Source organism: Oncorhynchus mykiss, chromosome 3, assembly GCF_013265735.2.
Source record: "Oncorhynchus mykiss isolate Arlee chromosome 3, USDA_OmykA_1.1, whole genome shotgun sequence".
In the NCBI taxonomy this organism is placed as follows: domain Eukaryota; kingdom Metazoa; phylum Chordata; class Actinopteri; order Salmoniformes; family Salmonidae; genus Oncorhynchus; species Oncorhynchus mykiss.
The window spans coordinates 15,866,058-15,879,056 of NC_048567.1; the positions used below are offsets into that span (position 1 = coordinate 15,866,058).

General features: G+C 42.6%; 1 protein-coding gene across 7 annotated transcripts; it reads left to right on the top strand.

Annotated features, from left to right (window-relative positions):
* The first annotated feature begins 1,197 nt into the window (after nucleotides 1-1,197).
* Nucleotides 1,198-12,465, top strand: LOC110512078 (syntaxin-12). Of its 7 annotated transcripts, none has more exons than XM_021592670.2 (10): nucleotides 1,198-1,346; nucleotides 2,328-2,480; nucleotides 2,928-2,997; nucleotides 8,007-8,100; nucleotides 8,331-8,468; nucleotides 8,623-8,669; nucleotides 8,795-8,906; nucleotides 9,336-9,408; nucleotides 9,570-9,652; nucleotides 11,793-12,465. In XM_021592670.2, exons 2-10 carry the CDS (start codon nucleotides 2,381-2,383, stop codon nucleotides 11,883-11,885), a joined length of 810 nt encoding a protein of 269 aa, XP_021448345.1. In that variant the 5' UTR covers nucleotides 1,198-1,346; nucleotides 2,328-2,380; the 3' UTR covers nucleotides 11,886-12,465. The 7 variants fall into 7 exon arrangements, with proteins under 7 accessions (XP_021448345.1, XP_021448346.1, XP_021448348.1 ...); XM_021592671.2 differs by having other exon boundaries at nucleotides 1,232-1,346; nucleotides 2,346-2,480; XM_021592673.2 differs by having other exon boundaries at nucleotides 1,304-1,388; nucleotides 2,346-2,480.
* The last annotated feature ends 534 nt before the right edge of the window (nucleotides 12,466-12,999 follow it).

The window sequence follows — 12,999 nt, forward strand, 5'->3', positions numbered from 1 at the left end:
AAGTGTTCCGATCAACTTGTCTCTTTTAATATCAAGGAATATTTCACTTTCTCTGGACATAGGAGTAACAACATGAATTGGTGCATGAGGCAGAAATAATGCAGTGTGACTTGAGTTTCGCCATCAGCTGGAAGACTGTCCTCTTTTCTCAGCAGAGGGAAGGAAGGTGTAGGGACAATGAGTCGGGTGAGAGGCAGTCTCACCACTGGTCCCTCCCTCCCCTCAAACTGACCATCAGATGTAGGCCATCAGTCGAAAAATATATATATATATATTATCGTTCTGCCCCTGAACAAGGCAGTTAACCCACTGTTCCTAGGCCGTTATTGTAAATAAGAATGTGTTTTTAACTGACTTGCCTAGTTAAATAAGCTTAAATAAAAATTATGCTCACTTAGCAGTGCTTCACGAGTAATACAACAAATTATCTATTACCAGTGTGATCATCTACCAGTTTTTTTTTCTAAATGGTCTGAGAATAACAACATTGGCAGGGTAATTCCAGCATAGCCAATACGCAGTGATAATGTATTGGGCCTATAGCCTACTGCACAAACCTCATTGCTACAGTACTGTTTTTAATTGGTTAATGTTGCATAGGCTTACGTTTTTTAAGTCATGATTTAAAAGTCAGTGGTTGATCTCAGCTTGCATTTTGACTAAATGGAATGTCACGGATGTAAGTACAGAATAATACGAAATGCTCTGAGACCATGTTGCAACATTTTACCCACTCAATCTGTTCATGTCCTACTAATGGGCCTGACACCGGCTGGTCATGTGAGTGCAGCTCAGTGCAGCAGCCTTTGGGATCCATTATAAGAAGCAGTGTGAAAGTCATGGGACAGGCACAGGGCAGCCTACTACTGCTGGTCTCTATTTAAACAAAAGGCTTAGTTATTCTATCGTTAGTTATGTTGACCTAGATTTTAGGACTGACTGACGGATGTTGCTCATAGTGGCTTGATAATAATGAACCTGCAGATTGAGTTGCACTCCAATCATATCCCAACGCTCATATCAGAGATACGAATCTGTCATCAACAGAGAAAGTAGCCTATAACCTAACATAAACAAATCTGAATTCATAAAATGAGTTACTTTTCTATCGGGATACACTTGACCCGAAGTGGCTATTTTACTTATGTAGTACAGATCTAGTATGTTGTTTCAGTTGATGAGTTTTTGTCTGCTGCCTCAGAAAATGAGCAGAGTAGCGACTTTGACACAATGACATGCGCACGCTGAAATACTGTGACGTCGCATTATGGGCTCGGTCTTAAAGAAATCTCATAACACAGAGACATAAACTGGAAACGACGCGTTATACTGCAATCCCATTGAAAGTAAGGGTTTCATCATAATATTGTATCAACCATTTTACAGATGTAAGTAGAAAACATATTTATATTGATTGTCTACACTGGTAAAAAAAAACACCCAGAAAGTAGGCTACGTTGCGACTGCCAGTGCCCCTAACTGTCAGTGATTCAACTGGATAGGCTACGTTGTATCTACCGCGTTCAACACATAATATGGAGCTGGTTACAATTGTTTCTAACCCAATGCAAAGTGTAGCTGTTTTCTTAATTAAGTTGAATTGCTTGTCTTGCGTCTTTTAATTATGCTAGTGGCCTATAGGCTATACAACTCATTGAACCCAATACCCTATATGAGCATGTCAGACTGACTGAGGGCTCTCTATAAAAAATGTTGAATGTTATTCCGGCTTGTCGCTGTCACTTTATATTTTTTGCCGAGATTTCAGATGTTATGGTTGAATAACAGTGTTAGACCGAGGCTATTCTTAAATAGTCATTCATGTTCAATTGGGCTACACTATAGCCTACAATCATGAAATGAGCAGCTCACAGAATTGTCTAATTAATAATCAGTTAACATGATAACAACGTGACCTCATATCTTGGTCATAGTTGACCCGCTGAATACAATTTCTGGGATATTTTTTTGCAACAGTAAATTACTGTTATCTGGGCCATTATAATGAAGTAGAGCGCCAAATAGACTGGTATTTTTGTTATGTGCACATGGATAGCCAGCCTACAGTCGGCTCGGGTGGCTGCCGAACCTTCGCTCCGATTGTAAACAACCTGCGTTCATGACGAAATGTGGCCTAGCCTATGCGGCAATGTGCACTGTAAGTTTTCGATATATTATAGCCCATAGTGGTCGGATGGAGGATAAACCACAACTATTTTTCCTTCCAAGCCTTACTCTTATGTAGCTTCAAGTGACGATATTATATGTACTCTGATAATGGTGCTTGTTTGAATATTTGAAGGCTGCTATATGTGACTGTATGACAGGTGTGTCCAACAATTCAGTTCCCACTACGGAGTGTGACACGCCAGGAGCAAGGATGTCATACGGGAGAACAGACAGCTACCACTCGCAGCCGCGAGACTTCAGCAACCTCACCCAGACATGCAGTGTCAACATCCAGAAAATCACACAGAACAGTAAGTGGTGAAATGAACAAGACAGTGACAGAACCCAGTGTTTTACTGCTGCAAGCGACACCTTGTTGCAATGCACATTTCCCTATATGGTATATTAAAGTAGGCACATTCTATTCTATAACCTACCCTAACACCAGACACTCACACTTTGGACAATTTACTATCACAAATAAGTCTAGAAGGCTTGATGTTTTGGGTCTATTTGTGTCTTCCACCTACTTCTGATCTCCTCTCTGAAATGAACTAGTATTAGGCAGAGATGTCTGAAGTCAAGAAGAGGACCTTCTGAGACAATAATAGCCTGAGTATGCCTACAGTATATAGTACTCTATTTAGAGAGAGAGAGAGAAAGAGGGATAAAGAGAGAGAAGAGTTGTTCTATCCTGCTTTCTCAGTTCCCCCTTCTCTTAGTTCAGCTCACTTCACAGTGTTTGTTTTGCTATACAGCTGGGCAGATCAAAAACATGCTGTACCAGATGGGGACGAGGCAAGAGACGCCAGAGCTGCAGGACAGACTGTGAGTACTACTGACACTACTGCAGACTACTCCTACTGACTACTACTCAGTAACTAAGTAACTACTTACACTAACTGACTGCATCAACAGTTAGTCTTTTCCACCACTGATGGGGACAGCAAGAGCACCACTAATGAAATATATACAGTTGAAGTCAGAAGTTTACAAACACTTAGGTTGGAGTTATTAAAACTCTTTTTCAACCACTCCACAAATTTCATGTAAACAAACTATAGTTTTGGCAAGTCGGTTAGGACATCTACTTTGTGCATGACACAAGTAATTTTTCCAACAATTGTTTACAGACAGATTATTTCGCTTATAATTCACTGTATCACAATTCCAGTGGGTCAGAAGTTTACATACACTAAGTTGACTGTGCCTTCAAACAGCTTGGAAAATTCCATAAAATTATGTCATGGCTTTAGAAGCTTCTGATAAGCCAATTGACATCATTTGAGTCAATTGGAGGTGTACCTGTCGATGTATTTCAAGGCCTACCTTCAAACTCAGTGCCTCTTTGCTTGACATCATGGGAAAATCAAAAGAAATCAGCCAAGACCTCAGAAAAAAAATTGTAGACCTCCACAAGTCTGGTTCATCCTTGGGAGCAATTTCCAAACGCCTGAAGGTACCACGTTCATCTGTACAGACAATAGCACGCAAGTATAAACATCATGGGACCACGCAGCCGTCATACCGCCCAGGAAGGAGACGCGTTCTGTCTCCTAGAGATGAATGTACTTTGGTGTGAAAAGTGTAAATCAATCCCAGAACAACAGCAAAGGACCTTGTGAAGACGCTGTAGGAAACAGGTAGAGAAGTATCTATATCCACAGTAAAACGTAACCTGAAACATAACCTGAAAGGCCGCTCAGCAAGGAAGAAGACACTGCTTCAAAACCGCCATAAAAAAAACAAACTACGGTTTGCTACTGCACGTGGAGACAAAGATCCCACTTTTTGGAGAAATGTCCTCTGGTCTATTGAAACAAAAATAGAACTGTTTGGCCATAATGGCCATTGTTATGTTTAGAGGAAAAAGGGGGTGGCTTGCAAGCCGAAGAACACCATCTCAACCGTGAAGCCCTGGGGTGGCAGCATCATTTTGTGGGGGTGGTTTGCTGCAGGAGGGACTGGTGCACTTCACAAAATAGATGGCATCATGAGGGAAGAGGAAAATTATGTGGATATATTGAAAATCTATCTCAAGACATCAGTCAGGCAGGAAGTTAAAGCTTGGTCGCAAATGGGTCTTCCAAATGGACAATGACCCTGTCACGACTCCTACCGAAGGTGTCTTCCCCTTCCCGTTCGGGTGGTGGTCGTCGTCGCCGGCCTACTAGCTGCCACAGATTCTTTCCTCCCCCTCCTTGCCTGTTTACTGGTTACACCTGTTATTCAAATCAAATTTATTTATATAGCCTTTCGTACATCAGCTGATATCTCAAAGTGCTGTACAGAAACCCAGCCTAAAACCCCAAACAGCAAGCAATGCAGGTGTAGAAGCACGGTGGCTAGGAAAAACTCCCTAGAAAGGCCAAAACCTAGGAAGAAACCTAGAGAGGAACCAGGCTATGTGGGGTGGCCAGTCCTCTTCTGGCTGTGCCTGGTGAAGATTATAACAGAACATGGCCAAGATGTTCAAATGTTCATAAATGACCTGCATGGTCGAATAATAATAAGGCAGAATAGTTGAAACTGGAGCAGCAGCACAGTCAGGTGGACTGGGGACAGCAAGGAGTCATCATGTCAGGTATTCCTGGGGCATGGTCCTAGGGCTCAGGTCCTCCGAGAGAGAGAAAGAAAGAGAGAATTAGAGAGAGCATATGTGGGATGGCCAGTCCTCTTTTGGCTGTGCCGGGTGGAGATTATAACAGAACATGGCCAAGATGTTCAAATGTTCATAAATTACCAGCATGGTCGAATAATAATAAGGCAGAACAGTTGAAACTGGAGCAGCAGCACGGCCAGGTGGACTGGGGACAGCAAGGAGTCATCATGTCAGGTAGTCCTGGGGCATGGTCCTAGGGCTCAGGTCCTCCGAGAGAGAGAAAGAAAGAGAGAAGGAGAGAATTAGAGAACGCACACTTAGATTCACACAGGACACCGAATAGGACAGGAGAAGTACTCCAGATATAACAAACTGACCCTAGCCCCCCGACACATAAACTACTGCAGCATAAATACTGGAGGCTGAGACAGGATGGGTCAGGAGACACTGTGGCTTCATCTGAGGACACACCCGGACAGGGCCAAACAGGATATAACCCCACCCACTTTGCCAAAGCACAGCCCCCACACCACTAGAGGGATATCTTCAACCACCAACTTACCATCCTGAGACAAGGCTGAGTATAGCCCACAAAGACCTCTGCCACGGCACAACCCAAGGGAGGGGGGGGGGGGGGGCACCAACCCAGACAGGATGACCACATCAGTGAATCAACCCACTCAGGTGACGCACCCCCTCCAGGGACGGTATAGAGAGCCCCAGTAAGCCAGTGACTCAGCCCCTGTAATATGGTTAGAGGCAGAGAATCCCAGTGGAAAGAGGGGAACCGGCCAGGCAGAGACAGCAAGGGCGGTTCGTTGCTCCAGAGCCTTTCCGTTCACCTTCCCACTCCTGGGCCAGACTACACTCAATCATATGACCCACTGAAGAGATGAGTCTTCAGTAGAGACTTAAAGGTTGAGACTGAGTTTGCGTCTCTGACATGGGTAGGCAGACCGTTCCATAAAAATGGAGCTCTATAGGAGAAAGCCCTGCCTCCAGCTGTTTGCTTAGAAATTCTAGGGACAATTAGGAGGCCTGCGTCTTGTGACCGTAGCGTACGTGTAGGTATGTACGGCAGGACCAAATCAGAGAGATAGGTAGGAGCAAGCCCATGTAATGCTTTGTAGGTTAGCAGTCAAACCTTGAAATCAGCCCTTGCTTTGACAGGAAGCCAGTGTAGAGAGGCTAGCACTGGAGTAATATGATAAAAAAATGTGGTTCTAGTCAGGATTCTAGCAGCCGTATTTAGCACTAACTGAAGTTTATTTAGTGCTTTATCCGGGTAGCCGGAAAGTAGAGCATTGCAGTAGTCTAACCTAGAAGTGACAAAAGCATGGATTAATTTTTCTGCATCATTTTTGGACAGAAAGTTTTGGATTTTTGCAATGTTACGTAGATGGAAAAAAGCTGTCCTTGAAATGGTCTTGATATGTTCTTCAAAAGAGAGATCAGGGTCCAGAGTAACGCCGAGGTCCTTCACAGTTTTATTTGAGACGACTGTACAACCATTAAGATTAATTGTCAGATTCAACAGAAGATCTATTTGTTTCTTGGGACCTAGAACAAGCATCTCTGTTTTGTTCGAGTTTAAAAGTAGAACGTTTGCAGCCATCCACTTCCTTATGTCTGAAACACATGCTTCTAGCAAGGGCAATTTTGGGGCTTCACCATGTTTCATTGAAACGTACAGCTGTGTGTCATCCGCATAGCAGTGAAAGTTAACATTATGTTTTCGAATGACATCCCCAAGAGGTAAAATATATAGTGAAAACAATAGTGGTCCTAAAACGGAACCTTGAGGAACACCGAAATTTACAGTTGATTTGTCAGAGGACAAACCATTCACAGAGACAAACTGATATCTTTCCGACAGATAAGATCTAAACCAGGCCAGAACTTGTCCGTGTAGACCAATTTGAGTTTCCAATCTCTCCAAAAGAATGTGGTGATCGATGGTATCAAAAGCAGCACTAAGGTCTAGGAGCACGAGGACAGATGCAGAGCCTCGGTCCGATGCCATTAAAATGTAATTTACCACCTTCACAAGTGCCGTCTCAGTGCTATGATGGGGTCTAAAACCAGACTGAAGCATTTCGTATACATTGTTTGTCTTCAGGAAGGCAGTGAGTTGTTGCGCAACAGCCTTTTCTAAAATTTTTGAGAGGAATGGAAGATTCGATATAGGCCAATAGTTTTTTCTATTTTCTGGGTCAAGGTTTGGCTTTTTCAAGAGAGGCTTTATTACTGCCACTTTTAGTGAGTTTGGTACACATCCGGTGGATAGAGAGCCGTTTATTATGTTCAACATAGGAGGGCCAAGCACAGGAAGCAGCTCTTTCAGTAGTTTAGTTGGAATAGGGTCCAGTATGCAGCTTGAAGGTTTAGAGGCCATGATTTATGCATTGTGGTGATTAGTTGGGCTTTCTTAGTCAGCCAGCCAGCCTGTTTCTTTGTGCGGGATTGTTTGTGTAACATTTGTGTATGTTGGAGTTGAACGTGTTTGTTCCTGTTCGTGGGTTTTGCTGGACTGTTTTAGTCTCTGTGTTTGGGGCATTTGTTTTTTAGCACCCAGTGTTTCGTGGCCTATGTTCGCCGTGTGTGCATTAAAGAGCACTACCTTGAACTCTCTGTTTCCTGCACCTGACTTCACACCCATGACACCCAGATTGTTACAGACCCCAAGCATACTTCCAAAGTTGTGGCAAAATGGCTTAAGGACAACAAAGTCAAGGTATTGGAGTGGCCATCACAAAGCCCTGACCTCAATCCTATAGAAAATGTGTGGGCAGAACTGAAAAAGCGTGTGCCGAGCAAGGAGGCCTACAAACCTGACTCTGTTACACCACCAGTTCTGTCAGGAGTATTGGGCCAAAATTCACCCAACTTATTGTGGGAAGCTTGTGGAAGGCTACCTGAAATGTTTGACCCAAGTTAAACCATTTTAAGGCAATGCTACCAAATACTAATTGAGTGTATGTAAACTTCTGACCCACTGGGAATGTAATGAAAGAAATTAAAGCTGAAATAAATCATTCACTCTACTATTATTCTGACATTTCACATTTTAAAAATAAAGTGGTGATCCTAACTGACCTAAGACCGGGACATTTTACTCGGATTAAATGTCAGGAATTGTAAAACATTTTTTTAGTTCAAATGTAGTTGGCTAAGGTGTATGTAAACTTCCGACTTCAACTGTATGTATGTGTGTTTGTGTGTTTGCTACTCACAGCCAGCAGGTACAGCACTACACCAACCAGCTGGCCAAAGAGACCAACAGACACCTGAAAGATCTGGGCTCCCTGCCTCTCCCTCCCTCTGAACAGGTGAGTGGAAGTTAAAGTATCCTGATACAGTATATCATCTTATCTAACAACCCAAATGTGTAAATCATATCTAACTCTGGCGAGGACATCTCATTATACAGTATATCCTACTGAATCTATTCTGTTCTGCTCTGCTCTACTCTACTCTATTTTACTGTGCTCTACTATACTCTACTCTACACTACTCTACTCTAATCAACTTTACTGTATTGTGTGATTGATCCTTCCAGAGACAGCAGAAGATCCAGAAGGACCGACTGATGAATGACTTCTCTGCAGCGCTCAACAACTTCCAGGCAGTCCAGCGACGGGCGGCCGAGAAGGAGAGGGAATCCGTGGCCAGGGCCCGGGCCGGGTCCCGCCTCACAGTAAACACCCTGCTTTCTCATTGGCCTAGAATTAGCCATCTGTCATAGTCACTCACCAATAGTGTTATTAGAAATGCATTGTCATATTACAGACTTATTAGTGTAATGCAATGTGAATGAGAGTGTTTCAATGATGGGTTGGTTTTTATTTAAGCAGGAAGATGAGGGGAACGTCGATGAACAACTTGTTACATTTGAAAAGTAGGTACACAGTTTAGGTAGAATCCTATCAAATATTCTGTTAGAATAAAAATGTTAAGTTGTAACTAAGGTGTGTGTTTGTGTGTGTCTGTGCCCGTTCGTGTGTGTGTTTGGTGTGTGTGTAGAGATGATGATGACTGGAGTCAGAGTCAGACCCAGCAGCTGGAGGAGCCAGAGGTCACAGAGGAGGACCTGGAGGTCATCAAGGAGAGAGAGACCAACATCAGGCAGCTAGAGGTACTCACCCAGCTACCAGCTCCACTCACATTCCACACAGGAATCACAAAGCCACACTACATTTACATTTTAGTCATTTGGCATATTGTTGAATTCCAAATCAACCCTTTGCCCAAACTCTAGTCAGTGGAGGCTGGTGGGAGGACCTATAGGAGGACAGGCTCTGTGTAATGGCTGGAATGGAATAAATGGAACAGTATCAAACACGTCAAACATATGGAAACCACATGTTTGATACCGTTCCATTTATTCCATTCCAGCCATTACACAGAGCCTGTCCTCCTATAGCCTGCCCTTAGCCCCTATTCCCGAGTACAGCCACTGCTGTAAATCTGACAGGACTGGGGTAGGGGATAGGGAGTAGGGTTCGATTTGGACTTCAGCCTAACTAACCCTGGTGGTGATTTTCTCCTTCTCCTCTCCGTCCAGTCTGACATCATGGATGTAAACCAGATCTTTAAGGACCTGGCTGTGATGATCCACGACCAGGGAGAGATGATCGGTTAGTAGACGTGAAATGGATTTTCTCCCTCTCTGGTTTGATATCATGCTGGTTCAGAAGGTTGCTGTCTGTGATGGTTTAGAATTCCATCTGATACTGTATCAGTCCTGGCTCCTGTGACCCTGCCCTTCACTGTGTCACCTCTCCTCTCTGTTTCGCAGACAGCATTGAGGCTAACGTGGAGAGTGCAGAGGTCCATGTAGACAGAGGGACCGGACAGCTCCAAAGGGCCGCCTACTACCAGGTAGGGCTGTGACAATCATGGAATGACCACCATTATTGTCATAATTGTCATTTTTGTTGAAAAATGTTTGACCTTATAATGCATCTTTGAAAATTAGCTATAGCATACCTAATGAATACTAGTCTAATAAAAAGCATGAGCTGGCACACACCCAGATAATTTTTTTTAGTGTAGAGGTGCTGACTAACGGAAAATATACCGAATGTTGTTTTTATACCTAATGAATACAACACAGCTTTGGTGATACCCCTGTTGTGTCTTTGGCTATGCCGGATTAAGTGATATGACATGCTATTCTATAAAATCATTTTTCTGTAATTAACATTATTAACATTAGCTAATCAGGTAGATAATTAACTAGACAGTCGGGGCACCACAATATAATGTTTATAGAGCTGTTACCTTCTGAATAAACTCTTAAAGACCTAGTGATCTTTTACTTCAGTAACAGTCAATATTTAATCGTCACCTTATTTCAGTCTCATCTGAAAGTTGTAAATTCTTGGTTATCTTCACGAACCCTGGCTAACCAGTTGAATCAGCAATACAAAATTAGCTTTAATCATTTATTTACTAAATACCAAAATAATCACACAGAATTACATATACACAGATTGTATCATACATTGATTACAAATGATTTCATAAAGGAAAACGTCCCTAGTGGACGGAACAGATATGACAGCTGGTTACACACAGAGAGGGGGTTTGGGTTTGAGTGAAAGAGCTGGAAGACTGAGTAACAAAGGGAGAAGCTATGCTATCGTAAATACAGTATCTTATGCATTCTAAATTACCGCCCATTTGAAAAAGGAAAATACAATAAATATTTACTCTGAGCTCCGTAGATTGGTCGTAGATCGTAGGCCGGGTTGTCCAGCATGGATCTCTGGTCCTCTGAAGACTGTCTAGTGGTGAACTGGAGCGTGGTAGAATGGATACTCTGTCCATCCTCTCCTAGCCCACGTTTAGCAGGCGGAGGGGGTAGCACTTCTTTAGTGAATAAGAGTTCAAAGTTCACACCAAGTGGTCATACTTTAAGCTCATGCTATATTCTGGCTGGTATAGTCGAAATTCATCCTTCCGGCGTGTAGGTTGTCACCTTCACATTGAAATTCAATGCCAATTGCGTTAGGTTCTTGCTGATGCTGGCTTAGTTCTGTAAGTGGTCTTTGTCCTTTCAACGTCGGGACTGCCAGTCCGCACGTCCTTGGAACAGGAAGTTACATTTTCGTAAAGGGGCTTATATAGGATTGGGAGAGAGGCCCATGTTTCGTAGTTTACAACCAGTGTCTGTTCACATGGGCGGGGCCACTGAGTTGAGCATAGTTTCTCGATGATAAACCGTTCTCTCATTTAAGAAGCTAATATTACATTTAATCGTTTCACAAATAGTTTAATATTTAAACATTTAAATTGCAGAACAATTCCATGTGAATCTGATAACTAGAATGTGTTGACTTTCCAAGATATAGTTTATGTCATCCTGTCATCAATAATCATGCCTCAGACGCAAACTGAACTGACATCATATTCATTAAGTCCTAACGCATATTTTCAACTGGTTGGACTACCGAAATATGGTTCCGTTTCCCTCCTTTTGATGTGCCCAGAATCTCAAAGTTAACAAAGGGCTTTTTCAAGAGTCAACTCTATAGAATAGAGAGAGAGAAATGGGGGGGGGGGGCTATTTATGGGGGTTATAAACCTCCCCATCAAGCCTACGTCATGACACCCTTGTCTCAAAAACTAATGGTTTTGACCATTTGGAACTTTTGGAAAGGAAGCTTTTCCTCCCAACGTGCCGTTCTGCTTGTAAAATAACTTGACCCTCTTCATGTAATAAGGAAAAACTGCTATTAGGTAAACTATTTCTACATGAAAATAAAGTTTCATCCCCTCTCCTAAAACGTATTAAGACCATTCTGACAATAGTTTTGGTTATTGTCCATACTTGTCGGTTACACAATTATACAACAATTGTGTCAGCCCTGCTACCTGGTATCAACACCATCACAACATGGGCCATGTTTGATTTGTAGATAAGTCCGAACACTCATTTAACCAGGCGAGTCAGTTAAGAACAAATTAATATTTCCAGTCACAAATCACGGCCTGTTTGTGCTCCCTCCCCCTGTAGAGGAAGTCCCGTAAGAGGATGTGTATGCTGGCCATGGTGGTGTCTCTGGTGGTCACCGTCCTGGCTATCATCATCTGGCAGGCCATCAAATGAGAGGACAGGAAGAGCACTGGGGAAGGATTTTAAGGGTACATCGCACTGACAGCCTAGAATGGCTTCCAATGGAACGTCTGAGTGAGTGAATGTGTGTGTGTGGGGGCACGGGTGTGCACGGGCGTGCTTTCAAGCAAGATATAGACAGAGGCGTAAGGAATAGATTGTATAAATTCTCTTCCCCATCTGTATATATTATATACTAACTGTTCTAACACAGCCCTGCACTTCCATGTCAGAAATACAAATCATCTCTGTCATCATTACATACATTACTGTGTTAGAATATGTCTGATCTAATGCAATATTGCACAAGTTTGTATGTATATAAATGCCATGGGTACGGTTTGATATGGTTTATTTTCTGCCTCCCTATTCTCTTCATGTTGTAAATGTCTGATTCTCATCCAGATGTCTTATAGTCTATAGTATTACCACAAGGACATGATGTAGTTGAGATAAGGAAGAGTCCTTTGATAGCACACAAACAACAAACAAAATGTTTGTATTATTACTATGATTATTATTATGATTATTATTATGCTCACTTTCATTAATAAAATCAACTGTGCAAAAAGTCCCGACTGTGTCACGCATGTCTATATACGTTCCACAAGATGGCGCTGTTATACCGGTATTATGAGGTAAACTTATAAGGTTACACAAGAACCATGTAGTCTACCATGCTTTTATTTAGCTATTAAACAAGTCAAGATATACTAAAGAGCGTAGTAGTCTTGCAATTTTGCAGTGGTATTGATTATGTGTGGTAGGTTGGTTAACATATTGGTACCGTAATAAAACATGTTTACCATATGTTTATAAGACACTGTCCTGCTAAATATGCACAAGGTTAGAGATCATTTCCCATGGTACTGTCATGGGGATTTGAAGCGGGGATGATGGTTATTGTGGAGGCTGTCATGCTCGACTCACACCTCTCCCTTGTGATTAGTGAGCTAGCCTAGTTTACCCCTGATCCAGGTCTATTACCTACGGGTGTTGCCTTTCCAGCTCTTGTCCCAATCCTAGTGCCCTGCTGATTCCAGCTGTGGCACCAGCCTTACATTCAATGGTCGCCAGGGTGGGGGAAACCTGTAATAAAAACCACTCA

Excerpts from the sequence above, each read along its gene's own strand:
- LOC110512078 (XM_036970475.1), top strand. The coding sequence starts at position 2,128 with ATGTGGCCTAGCCTATGCGGCAATGTGCACT. Across the intron at positions 2,481-2,927 it reads CCAGAAAATCACACAGAACA|CTGGGCAGATCAAAAACATG; the intron begins GTAAGTGGTGAA and ends TTTGCTATACAG. Across the intron at positions 9,653-11,792 it reads AAAGGGCCGCCTACTACCAG|AGGAAGTCCCGTAAGAGGAT; the intron begins GTAGGGCTGTGA and ends CTCCCCCTGTAG.